At 54.2% G+C, this 12,555-nt stretch overlaps 2 protein-coding genes across 4 annotated transcripts in view; one reads left to right on the top strand and one right to left on the bottom strand.

Moving 5' to 3' along the window:
- Positions 1 to 8,715, bottom strand: part of DAZAP1 (DAZ associated protein 1) — a 24,891-nt gene extending 16,176 nt beyond the window's left edge. The window contains exons 1-5 of one of the 3 annotated variants that reach the window (XM_059869789.1): positions 8,548 to 8,715; positions 2,830 to 2,870; positions 2,213 to 2,379; positions 1,885 to 1,950; positions 1,245 to 1,352 (exon numbers count right to left, since the gene is read on the bottom strand). In XM_059869789.1, the coding sequence (XP_059725772.1) occupies positions 1,245 to 1,352; positions 1,885 to 1,950; positions 2,213 to 2,379; positions 2,830 to 2,870; positions 8,548 to 8,579 (414 nt within the window). In that variant the 5' untranslated portion in view covers positions 8,580 to 8,715. Of the gene's footprint in view, positions 1 to 1,244; positions 1,359 to 1,884; positions 1,951 to 2,212; positions 2,380 to 2,829; positions 2,871 to 8,547 lie in introns of those variants that run through there. The other 2 variants (XM_059869788.1, XM_059869791.1) reach the window with 2 other exon arrangements.
- GAMT (guanidinoacetate N-methyltransferase) lies at positions 8,332 to 12,555 on the top strand. Its single transcript, XM_059869792.1, has 7 exons — positions 8,332 to 8,494; positions 9,991 to 10,176; positions 10,753 to 10,898; positions 10,978 to 11,041; positions 11,393 to 11,460; positions 11,553 to 11,663; positions 11,853 to 12,555. Exons 1-7 carry the CDS (start codon positions 8,353 to 8,355, stop codon positions 11,991 to 11,993), a joined length of 858 nt encoding a protein of 285 aa, XP_059725775.1. The 5' UTR covers positions 8,332 to 8,352; the 3' UTR covers positions 11,994 to 12,555.

Genomic DNA, 12,555 nt, shown 5'->3' with positions numbered 1-12,555 from the left:
TTTGTGAGACTCCACTGCTCCAAAGGGACTCGTTACAACTTCAGGAAGATTTTCTGATTTCTATACTATGAGTAAAGTGCTACTACTTACTTTTAAGGGCACTTACAGTTGTGGCTGTTGCCTTCTACACCTGCAGGACATACCCTGTATCTCCCCAGCATCCAGGGCACAGCTGGAAAGCCAAGTCTGTGAGGAAGAGCCTTTAGAAACTACATCCCACAGCTGTGGAACGTGCTCCCTGTTTTTATTATTAGTCTACTGCAGCCTTTCAAGCTAAAGAAACAGTTGTTACCTGTTGCTTTTTGTGTTTTTAAATGAATTATCTTAATGGAATTTTAAACACTGATTTAACTTGATAAACTTAAGAATTAATTTCTCAATAAATCCTTTGCTGCCACTAAGAAATGTCAGGAAAAGGTAATGGAAAAAAGTATCAAAAACTACACTAAATGCCAATCAAGTTTATTTTTACCAGCACAGTCCTGAATTTATCTCACACAATCTTTAACTTCCTCAAACTTATTCACAGCTGGATTTTTTAATTCAGTAGTTTATCATATGCCCCCACTTCCTTGCGGGCAGTGAGAGCTGGGATAAATGGGAATTAAAACTAAATAAAAACTAAATTAAAAAAAAAAAAATAGAGAAGATACAGTCATTTCAGTCCAAGGTTACAAAGTGAATTAAAGAAGGTGCATGAGGAGCAGTTTGTCTCAGAATAGAGGTTCTAGGGACATCAGAACTGAGATTCCAGATGGTTTGAAAGCAGCTACTGCTCTCCAAACAATGGCAGGAGACCCAAATTTAACCTATCTGTACACATAGTCAAATACCAGGATCTCAAAACCCAGCCCATTGAGAGGCTCACTGTTCCCAAAAAATAATCAGCAGACATTTTTAATTGCCCAGCTGAAAGTTATCAAGAGAAAAGGGGGGTGAGGGTGGAAATAATAACAATAAAAAGAATCATTTTAAAGGCACCTCAGGAGTTTTTGAAAGAAGGGACAGAATAATGCATCAGGTAGACTTAAACATGAGGAGACAGAAGCAGCAAAGTAAATTCCACATGAGCAGCAGGTTCTGCCAAGGGACATTTCCAGATGATGAATGTTCACTACAGTTTCTCACAAAATGCTTCAGGTGCCCCTCCAGCAATTTGTCCAAATTACCCCCAAATTTGACAGCTTGAGGAAATGTGAAAAGAGGCAGCAGGGAGGGGAGACACCTTCCCCCCCAGGACTCACCACTCCAAACTTCTTGAAGTATTCCCTGAGCTCTGTCTCGCCACAGTTATGAGGAATCCCACCAACAAAAATTTTATTGGATTTATTGTTATCGCTCCTGGATCCTTTCTGCTAAATCAAGGAGGAGAAAATTCAGTCAGAAGAACAATAAGGTTGCCTGCTTCTATCATTTTACACTGAACCATGAACAATGGGCTCTGGCAGGCTGAGGGGAGAGCTCCAGCCTTGAAGTCTCCCAGGCATGAAAGGGAAGCACATTCTGAGCTCAGAGGTTCAGTGTCCCCTGTTCTTCAGAGGACCAGGAATCCAGGTCCTGTGTTCTGAGGCCATTGACTCATTCTAAACTGAAATCTAGTGAAGCTGCAGGGTGTGGAGTGGGCTGGAACAGCATCAGCCCTGCCAGTGCTCTCCAGACACTGCTCTCAAATCTGAAGAACTCCACTAAAAGCATCACTAAGAGCTTAGGAAACACCACACCCAAACTGACACTGCTCTGCACAGAGCCTGCCCATGGAAATCTAAATTAAAGACACTTTTTATGAATGAGATTTACACTCGAGTTCTGCATACAGACTTCTGCCTTTGAAACATGGCTATAATGCAAAGGAATTCCAGAGGATACACAGGGATCTTTCCTTACCCATCCTTCCTTCGGCCGTGTCCGCTCCGGCTGCATCCCCCGAGGTGTGCATGGCTTTGGATCAATCTGAAAAAAGTTCCACTTTGGTCACACTTCAGCAGAATTTTGCTCTAAAAGTTACATTTGTGGCAGCTGAACCCAGCCCTGCTGACATGCAGCTCCTCAGAGCTTAAACAACACAAGCCCTGGAGTTAAGAGCTGCCTTACAATAAATCATTTAAACCAACAACCAGGTTAACTCTGACACTGCAAATAAGGAGCCAGAATTTAAAGCAAATCTTTGAATCTGGTGCAAGAAAAAAAAAAAAACAACACAAAAGCAACTTACATTTCGGCCATCTAACGTATGAGGTCTGCTGGCCAGCACTGTTCCCACACAGTTGGGATCTTTAAATTTGACAAATCCAAATCCTCGAGATTGATTTGTTGTTTTGTCTTTCATTATTACACAGTCTACAACTTCTCCATACTGGGAGAAGTAGCTACGAAGAGTTTCTGTCAAAGAAAAAAAAAAGCAAGTATTAAACAGAGCCAGATATTAACAACACCAGACTGTGTTTGCAATTATGAGACAACAGATCAGCAAACATGGAACACAGCTTCAAACTCATCTTTTGAAAATGATCACATCTTACTTCCTGTAAACAAATGGCAGACAACAGTTTATTTCCACTCATACAAATGGAAAACAGTAGGAAATTGATTATAAAAAGGGTTGTCTGTTGATCTGACAAAAACTTCAGCACCAAACAATATAAACCTAAAAGTATTAACATATATAAAGACTATGTATACAATCATATAGCTGAGCTGTCTCTACAGGAAGTTTTATTAATTAGCAGAGGAGGAGGCTCTCAGCCCCATCTCCTCCCCACAGCAATGCCTGTTAGGAGCTCCTGGCTGGGTTTTCGCTGTGGCCCAAGGCCTGCAGCACACATTGCTCACCTTGTGTCGTGCTCCAGTCCAGGCCACCCACGAACAGCTTTCTGCAAACAAAGCACAGGGCAGGTTTAGGGGCTGCAGCAGATGCTCCACCTTAATTAAGGCACAGCTCAGCTCTTCTGGCCAGGTTTGGGGGTACCAGGACCTCCAAGACACCCTACAAAACTGTCAGCATACTCAAAGCCGCTGATGAAACCAAACCCTTCCTCCATCCCTGCTCTCTGCTCCTCCCTCACTCACCACAAAACACTCACTTGGCTGCCAGCACCTTCTCATGGGGTGAAAGCAAAAGCAGAACTGCCAGGCTCAGGCCTGAGACAGAAGTCAAACCTGTGCAGCAGGTACTAAATAACAGAGCAGCACTAATCCAGCAGTTGTGAAACCATTGTACAACCCAGTTTCGAGATAGTGATGAGCAGGTGAGAAAGCCATGGCTAAACCCCAAACTAAACTCCTTAAAACTGATTCAACTCTTCTCTGCAAAGAGCACCCAAATCTGCAGGGTTTCCTGTCCCAGCATGCCCAACGATCTGGGTGGGTGCTGCAGGAGCTCCATGCCAGGCTGCCATCTCTGCAGCTCTTTATCAACTCCTGGGTGTGCCAAAACTTCCAGCAGTCATTTACTCAGTAATTAAAGGTTGGTTAGAGCCACCTCAACACTTGGCCCTTGTCAGTACCAAGAATCAACCCCAAAAAATACCCTCACAGCTGTCTGCAGCTTCCTCCTGAGGAGCAGCACCAACCTCTGCTCTCTGGGAGCAGAGGCAGGTCCCAGGGAACAGCTGGAGCTGTGTCAGGGGAGGTTCAAGCTGGAGTATCAGGAAAGGTTCTTCCCCAGACAGTGCTGAGGCACTGCCCAGGCTCCCCAGGGAATGGTCCTGGCCCCAAGGCTGCCAGAGCTCCAGGAGCATTTGGACACTGCTCTCAGGAACAGGATGGGATTGTTGGGGTGTCTGTGCAGGGCTTTGACGATCGCTGGGCTTCCCTTCCAGCTCAGGAGATTGTGTGATTCTGTGAAAAACTCTGCTGTTAATGGCTGGCTCCATGACTCTGCACAGACAAGCACTGGGATAGTTTATTTTTGGATACCCTCTGGTTCTCCATTGGACCTCAAAAAGAAAAAACACCTTCTTGCTTTGTCTTCTTCTCACCTTCACCTATACCCGAGTACAGCTGAGGGTGGTGGGGATTCCTGCATCCTCACTTGCATGGGCAAAGTGGAATTTCTCCTAACAAAAATAAGAAAACTGAACTTCCTCTCACCTGCTCTTTTCATGGGCATGTAATGGCAGGGAGAGCCCAGTCACCCCCAGTAAGAGCTGCAGGTGCACTAGGACTACCAGGGAAGTGAAAGCCTTGCAACTGGAAGTTCCTGTGGAGCAGGGCAGCTCACTGACAAAACCAGCCTGTCCCTTTCTACTTTGATTCACTTCTCTGTGAGAGGACATCATGTCACGACCCTTCTGCACCAGCCAAAGTGACAAAATTCAATACTACACAGCACCTACGAGCCTTGTTCCACTGAGGCCAGTTCTGTTCCTAAGTTACAGGCCGAGACGTGACACGAGTCTTGTCTTTCACAAAAACAAACCAACTGTTAAGCGCTGATCAAAGCGTCTCCTTGAGCAGCCAGCAAACAACTGAGCTGGTGACACGAGAGGCAAAGACAGCCCTCAGTGTCACAGCAGCAGTGGCTGCCTCTGCTGCATTATCCTCATGCTAGAGGACGTGCCAGCCCTCCCTGCCCTCCCCGAGAGCAGCAGGGCAGGACCTGCAGCCCTGCCCTCTCTCAGAGCAGGCCTGTTTTCTGTGGGCACGTTGGGCATGACGAAGTTTCCCTCAAGGATTGGAAAAGTGCCCCCAGCTCCCTCTGGCAGCGCTCTGGCTCCTGGCACGGGCTCAGGGCCTTGTGCAACAGCAGCCAGTTCACAGCAACAGGTCGTGCTCTGCGACCAGCCAGGCTTGGCCAAGGTGGCACCACCATCCTGTCCCCCGACCACCTTCCCTCTCCACACACAGGACACAAACCCCTCTGCTGTGCCGTTATGTTTAGGGAAAATAAGTAACTCGAATTTCCTAATAGCAAAGTAAAACCAGCTGATCTACTGCTATATTCACAATAAAGGTTTGATATGTGTTAGCTACATTTTCTTCACCAACCACATATGAGGTTATGGTTTGTTTTGGGGTGTTTTAAACTAAATTTGATGGCTTGGTATAAAAGATTAATCGATTTTACATCCTTGTAAAAGTACCGGCTGTGTTCTGAGAGAACACCAAGCTGTCTGCAGGGAGGGAGGTCACTGAAACCTTCCAATTCCACCATGAATTATTTGTAGTCACCCTACATGGACTGAAACAGCAAAGCTGGGTAGCTCAAGGCCAGCGGCAGCAGCTGTATGGAAATCCACAGCCCTGGTTTATACAAACACTGTGGAATACCAAAAGCCAGGAATCCTCTGCCTTGGGATCCTCCATGGTTTGAAGACACTGAGCAGGGCCAAAGTTCACAAAAATCCAGATGTGGTATGGCACAGGACAGCTGTGAGGCACGATGGGTGTGTGAGTGCTCCTGCTCCCATGCTCAGCTGCATCACCAGCCCTTTCCCAAGGTCTCGCCCACACTCCATCCCAGAAAACTTTTGGTCCTAACAGTTTATGGGCTGGCAGCTATTAAGTTCATAGAAACATATAAAATTGATAGAATATCCTAAGTTGGAAGGGATCCACGAGCATTGAGTCCAGCACAGACACCCCAACAGTCCCACTCTGGGAACAGTTTCCAAACGCTCCTGGAGCTCTGGGGGCTGTGACCATTCCCTGGGGAGCCTGGGCACTGCCCAGCACCCTTGGGGGAAAGAACCTTTCCCTGATATCCAACCTGAACCTTCCCAGGCACAGCTCCAGCCTCAGGCTCTGCCCCTGCTCCCAGAGAGCACAGGTGGCTGCTGCCTCTTGGGAAGAGGCTGCAGACCCTGCTGAGTCTCCCCTCATGCTCTTCAATGTTTTCAGTTCACACCTGCTGACACCACACCTCCACAAAGCTCCAAATTTACAGGCTGGAGGACACTACAGTCCATCCCTGCTGGAATGCAAAGCCACTCCAGCACAGCCAGTGACAGCACAAACCACCAGCCTGGCTTTTGGGCAGGTGAGTCTGTCCACCACGAGAGTGAGATCCTGACAGGTACAGCACCCCTGAAGCAGCAGAATTCCCCACAGGGATCACCTTGGGAGCAGAAAGTGGGATAATGACTCCTCAGAAGTTGCAGCTGTATAATAAGTTTTAACCAAGTGTTCTGCCTCACTACTTCCTGGGAGAATTTTCATTGCTAATTTCTTTGTTGCCATAAACATACTTGCTGCTGGAGCAAATCAACTCAGCATTAGTAAAAAAGCATGTACAGGTATTATAAAACCAGCAAAACTCAACAAAAGCACAAAGTCTTTGCCTACATAAATAATCTGTGGTTTGATTAATAGCTCTGATCAACATCTCAGCACAGCCCCCATTAGCTGCAGGACAGAAGGATCAAGATCAGCACCTTTCTTCATCCAAACCAGGCCCAAGTAGTAATTAATTATAATAACACCCACAAGGCCCCTCCCTACCCATGCCAACACACCTGCAAGGCTTAGAGCTTCCTCAGGTACTTTTTCTGAAAATCTCTGCCTAGAAAAGAAGCTGAATTCATAACTTCCCATCCAGACCTGCCTCTCACAACAGCTTTAAACCAGAGCTTCCTTCTGAGGGCTGGAGCAGCTGAGTTTGTTCTATGCTCTCATCTTCCCTCTGAGTGCTTTTGGGGAAGGAGAATAAAGAAAATTTCCCTCTGTGATTAACCCCCAATTCTTCCCAATCTGATTACAGCTCTGAAGGATCACAGCCTGTGACTAGGAACAAACTCTGTGCCAGCCCAGCCTGCTCAGGAGGGGAGCTGATGTTCCATGGAATAACCTGGAGCCTGGCACTCACCTACAGCTCGGGAAGTCAGACCTGATCAGGTCTCTCACAAGGCACCAGACAGTGACTAAGGCCCAGGAGCAAATAAAAACACTTTCAGAGCAAAATTCACTTATTTAAACAGGCCTCATATAATGTGTGCTGGAATTGGATCACCTCTAAGGTCCTTTCCAACCCAAACCATTCCAATGTGATATTCCAATCACTTATCCTGCCTCCTGTACTTTTAGGATTTACAAATTAAGAACATGCAGTAAATAAGCAGCTTACAAAGCAGTGCAAGCAGCATGGGACAAGTGGTTCATGTTTCCAATTTCAAACAAGGTGACAGTCCTGATGGGCAAATACTGTGCCAAAACTTGCACTGGAAGAACCAGTCAAGGATTTTTTTAAATTTGGTTTTTTCTACTTTGAGCTCTACCATGCCCAAGCCTGCAGCCTGGTAATTTCAATGTCACCAGGGTACAGCTCTCAAGCAGAATAATACTGAGTGCAACTGGATGATCTCTAAGGTCCCTTCCAATCCAAGCCTTGCTAGGATTGTAAAAGCACATAAGAAGAACCAGACCAGTGTCAGGTTTTCGGTTTGAAGCCCCCAAACCCCCGGGAACGCTTAAAACCGGGATTTTCCAGCCTGGAACACATGCCGGGCAGAGGACAGCAGAGGGGAGCTCGGGAGGGCAGCCCTGCCCTGCGGGGGACACGGAGGGCGAGGGGAGGCTCCTGGTGCCACCTCTGGCCCACCACCTTCCCCCTCCTCCACCGCAAGCCCCTCAAGGTGGCCCTGATGAGTCACCAGAACAAGGTCCCCAGCGGGGTCACAGAACCACAGAACAGACCCTCAAGGACTATCGAGACCAATTCCTGGCCCTGCACAAAACTCTTAAACAATCCCACCCTGTCCCTGGGACCGTTGTCCGAGCACTCCTGGAGTTCTAGCAGCCCTGGGGCGGGGACCATTCTCTGGGGAGCCTGGGCAGTGCCCCCAGCACCCTCTGGGGGAAAAAAAACCTTTCCCTGATAGCCACCCTAAACCTCCCCGGACACAGTTCCAGCCCTTCCCTCGAGTTCTGTCACTGGTGCCTGAGAGTAGAGATCGGAGCTGCCCCTCTGCTTCCCCTCACGAGGAAGTTTTAGACTGCGATGAGATCTCCCCTCAGACTCCTCCAGGCTGAACACACCAAGTAACCTCAGCCGCTCCTCCTAAGGCATCCCCGCAAGGCTCTTCACCATGTCCGCTGCCCTCCTTTGCACGCTAACACCTCAGTATCTTTCTTATACTGTGGCGCCTAAAACTGCACGCAGGACTCAAGGTGAGGCCGCACGAGCAGAGTGGGACAATCCCCTCCCTCGACCGGCGTGTTGTCCCCCCGCCCCGTGTCCCCGCGTCCGGTGACAGGAGAGGAGGACACGACGGGGCAGAGGTGGGACGCGGGGGGATCCGGAGCGGGCGGGCGCGGGAAGCGCCGCGGGCGGGTGACCTTGGGCGCGCGCACCTGCCGCAGCCCCGCGCGCGCACCGGTCACGTGACGGGAGGGGGGGTGCGCCCTCACGGCCCCAACATGGCGGGACCGGCCCCCCCCTCAGCACCCCGGGTCTGGGACCGGCTCCCTCTTAACGCTCCCTGGCCCGCCACCGGTCCCCGCTCAGCCCCCCGGCCCGGGGGAGCTCCGGAGGGACCCTCTCCTGAGGTTGCGGGAAAAGGTGACCGAACCTCGCACCATCGTCCCAGCGCGCTGCCCTCCCCTTCCTCTCACCCGATCTCATCGGCGCCTCCCACGCTGTTCATGGCGGCGACTCCTCCGGGGCCGCGCCCGGCTCTTCCCTCCGGTGGCGGCGGTGCCAGCGGCGGGTCGTGGGGCCGCGGGCGGGCGCTCCCGGCCGTGTCCCGGTTCCCGTGTCCCGGTTCCCCCCCCGCCGCCCCCGGCCCGGCCCGGCCCCCCCCCGCCGCGCGCTCGCGCTCCCTCAGCGCCGCCGCTGCGCGCGCACCCGCCCCTCGCTACGGGGTCTCCGGGGCCGCGCCCTGGGAGGGGCAGAGAGGGGCGTGGCCGCGCGCGCGCGGGGGCCGGCGGGAAGGGCAGTCCGCGCGCGTGGTGGGCGGGGCCTGCGCGGGGTCCCATTGCCCATCCCGGGGTCCTGTTACCCATCCCCAGGGTCCTGTTACCCATCCCGGGGTCCTGTTACCCATCCCCAGGGTCCTGTTACCCATCCCCAGGGTCCCATTGCCCATCCCGGGGTCCCATTGCCCATCCCGGGGTCCTGTTACCCATCCCCAGGGTCCCATTGCCCATCCCGGGGTCCTGTTACCCATCCCCAGGGTCCTGTTACCCATCCCGGGGTCCTGTTACCCATCCCCAGGGTCCCATTGCCCATCCCGGGGTCCTGTTACCCATCCCCAGGGTCCCACTGCCCATCCCGGGGTCCTGTTACCCATCCCCAGGGTCCCACTGCCCATCCCCAGGGTCCAATTGCCCATCCCGCTGCCCGTTCCCGGGATTCCATTGCCCACTGCGGGGTCCCATTGCTCATCCCCGGCGTCCCACTACCTATCCCGGGGGTCCCATTGCCCGTTCCCAGGGGTCCCGCTGCCTATCCCCGGCGGCCCCATTGCCCATTGTGGGATCCCATGGCCCCTCCCAGGGTCCCACTGCCCATCAGCGGGGGTCTCACTGCCCATCTTGCACCGCCTGCAGCCCCCCGAGACCCTCCCTCCAGCCCTTACGGTCCAGCCCGGCTCTGCCCTGGGCGTGCGGGTCACCCCAGGCATGCCCAGCGCTGTGCGTGGCCCGGAGTGTGGCACTGTCCCCGTGTGCAGCCCTGGAGGGACACAGCACGGTGCACAGGGAAAACCCCTTCCTCCGTGTCCCCCGTTCCAGCCTGGCCTCACCCTCAGCAATGCGGGTCATTCCCGCTCCGGCCATGCACAGCACGGTGCCACCGGCAGCGGGGACACCCCGGTGACCGCCGGGCCACGTGTGACCCCTCAGGCCTGGCAGCCCCGTGGTGCCCCGTTCCCGATAAGGGCTCCCATTCCCGATAAGGGCTCCCGATCCCCGGAGGGGCCCCAGCCGGCTGTGCACACTCAGCACTTTCCAGCAGGGCTATTTAAAGCCGGCCAAGAGCCCAGTGGCCCTTTCTCTCTCTCCCTCCCTCCCTTCCCCGGCAGGCTCAGCCCGTCCAGCTGGACTTTCCTCCCGCAGCCATGAGCTCCGGAGCGGCGGCGGGGCCGATCTTCGCCGAGGGCGAGGACTGCAGGGCAGCCTGGGGGGAAGCCACGGCGGGCTACGATGAGCCCGATGCCCACCTGGAGATCCTGGGCAAGCCGGTGATGGAGCGCTGGGAGACACCCTACATGCACTCGCTGGCCACCGTGGCCGCGTCCAAGGGTAACGGGGGGCTCCGGGACATTCTGGGGGTGCAGCTTCCCCGAAAGCAGCTGGTGTGGGGGGAGATGTTCTGCTGGGGGACCCCACTGCACTGCATGTGCCCCCCACTGCATGTGGCCCCCGTGCAGTGACAGGGGCAGCAGGGCCATGGTGGCACTTGCGTCTTTGTGTCAGGGATGGGGACAGGGAGAAAGGATGCAGCCACCTCCCATCCAGATCCTGCTGATTTTGGGGCTGTTTCCCTGCCCAGCATCTGCCAGTTTTGGGGCTGTTTCCCCTCCCAGGATCTACCACTTTTGGGGCTGTTTCCCTGGCAGAAGGAGGGTTGGACATTGTTTGTTCTCACTGGGATCAACTGGGGGGTTTGCTGGGGACAAAGGGCCACTGTGGGAGGGCAGCAGGTGACAGGGACATGAGGCTGCTCCAAACTTCTCCCCTCAGTGCCAGCAGCACCGCGTGCTCCCAACCTCCACACAAAGAGCCAAATTTGGGGAAAGAATGGGTCAGAATTGAGTGCTTGGGGGAGGTTTGAGGCGGAGAAAAGCCAGAGCTGTGAGTGCTGGGTTCCACCTGCAGGCGGCCGCGTGCTCGAGGTGGGGTTTGGCATGGCCATCGCCGCCTCCAAGGTGCAGGAATTCGGTATCGAGGAGCACTGGATCATCGAGTGCAACGAGGGCGTTTTCCGGCGCCTGGAGCAGTGGGCCAAGGCACAGCCACACAAGGTCAGGGGCAGGCTGGGCTGTGCCAGGCTTGGGGGCTGCCTGTGGCCCCCCAGCTCACCACTCTGCCCCCCACCCGCAGGTGGTGCCCCTGAAGGGGCTGTGGGAGGACGTGGTGCCAACGCTGCCAGACGGGCACTTCAGTGGTGAGACACCAACAGCAGGATGGGCAGGGGCTGGGCTGGGCAAAGTGGGGGACAGCAAAGCCCAGGGCATCCCAGGACATCCCTGAGCCATGGAAAGGGGGCAGCAGTTTGGCCAGGATGCAGGTGGAGCCCACAATCCTCCCATGGGGCTGGGGACAGGGCACAGCTGTGTCCCTGGGGTGGCTCCTTGTCCTGGGGGCCATCACATCGCTGCCTTCCGGGGTCAGAGACATGGGGAGGGAATTGCAATGGGAACAGAACAATGCCAGGCCGTGGAGAGGGATTTTCCCGGGACACAGGAGCCCCTCAGGGTCTCTCCCAGCTAACGGCCAGCCCCGCGTTCCCGGGCAGGGATCCTGTATGACACCTACCCGCTCTCGGAGGACACCTGGCACACGCATCAGTTCAACTTCATCAAGGTGACACCTCGGGGAGCGGCTCTGCGGGGCGGAGCTAGGGACGGGGGGCTGAGCGGGAGGAGCTGAGCCGGATTCCCGCATTCCCGGGGCAGGGCCACGCCTTCCGCCTGCTGCGGCCCGGAGGGGTCCTCACCTACTGCAACCTCACCTCCTGGGGGGAGCTGCTCAAGACCAGGTACAGCGACATCGAGAAGATGTTTGAGGTGAGTTGCTGCCCTCCCCGAAGCTGTGCCCGGGGTGAGCCAGAGCACTCCGAGGCTGTGGAACTCATCCGTGGTGATGAGGGAACGCCAGAGGGGAGCTCGGAGGGTTTTTTCACCTGCTGTCCGTGTCCCTTCTCACATGAGACACCCCAACCCACGGCTGCTTCTCCCTGCCCTCCTCTCCTGCAGGAGACCCAGGTGGGGCCGCTGCTGCAGGCGGGGTTCAGGAGGGAGAACATCAGCACGAGGGTGATGGAGCTGCAGCCGCCCCGCGAGTGCCGCTACTACTCCCACCCCAGGATGATCACACCCACCGTCCTCAAACACTGAGGGGCCTGCCAGGGGAGCAGGAGCTGGGCGTGAGCTGAGGAGGAGGAGGAGAAAAGCTCAGATCTCTTTTAAAGCCCTTGAGAGATGAGTGGAGGCTTGGGATGGATTGCAGGGGACAAAAGGACAGGAAACCCCCAGCCCCAGGAGCCCCCTGCCCTGGAGGGGTCTTGTGGGCTCTGGGGAAGATTTCACCCTGCTCTGTTCCCTCAACACTTCAAATTCTCAATTAAGCTGGAATTTCAGAGTGTGGTTCAGAGCCTTGGGCCAAACGGGTTCCAGAACCAGCCATTTCCTCTAAAAACTGCATCATTTTGAGAAATCACAGGGTGGCTCCCTGCAAGAGTCAAATAATCCAAACCAGGTGGGAGAAATGGGGCAATCTGAGGCATTTGGAGGCATTTCAGCTTCTCCTGAAGCAACTCCCCAGGAAAGTTTCCCAACATTTTCGGCCAAAGCCCACAGCAGCAAATCCTGACCCAAACACCCCCTCACAGCTCAATAAATGTTGTTTCCTCTCTCCCCAGAAGGGATAAAGTCCATTAAAAGGAATGAAATACCCAAA

Source organism: Haemorhous mexicanus, chromosome 29 (assembly GCF_027477595.1).
Source record: "Haemorhous mexicanus isolate bHaeMex1 chromosome 29, bHaeMex1.pri, whole genome shotgun sequence".
NCBI lineage: Eukaryota > Metazoa > Chordata > Aves > Passeriformes > Fringillidae > Haemorhous > Haemorhous mexicanus.
The sequence above is the reverse complement of the archived record's forward strand: the minus strand, read 5'-3'. Positions and strand labels throughout refer to the sequence as shown.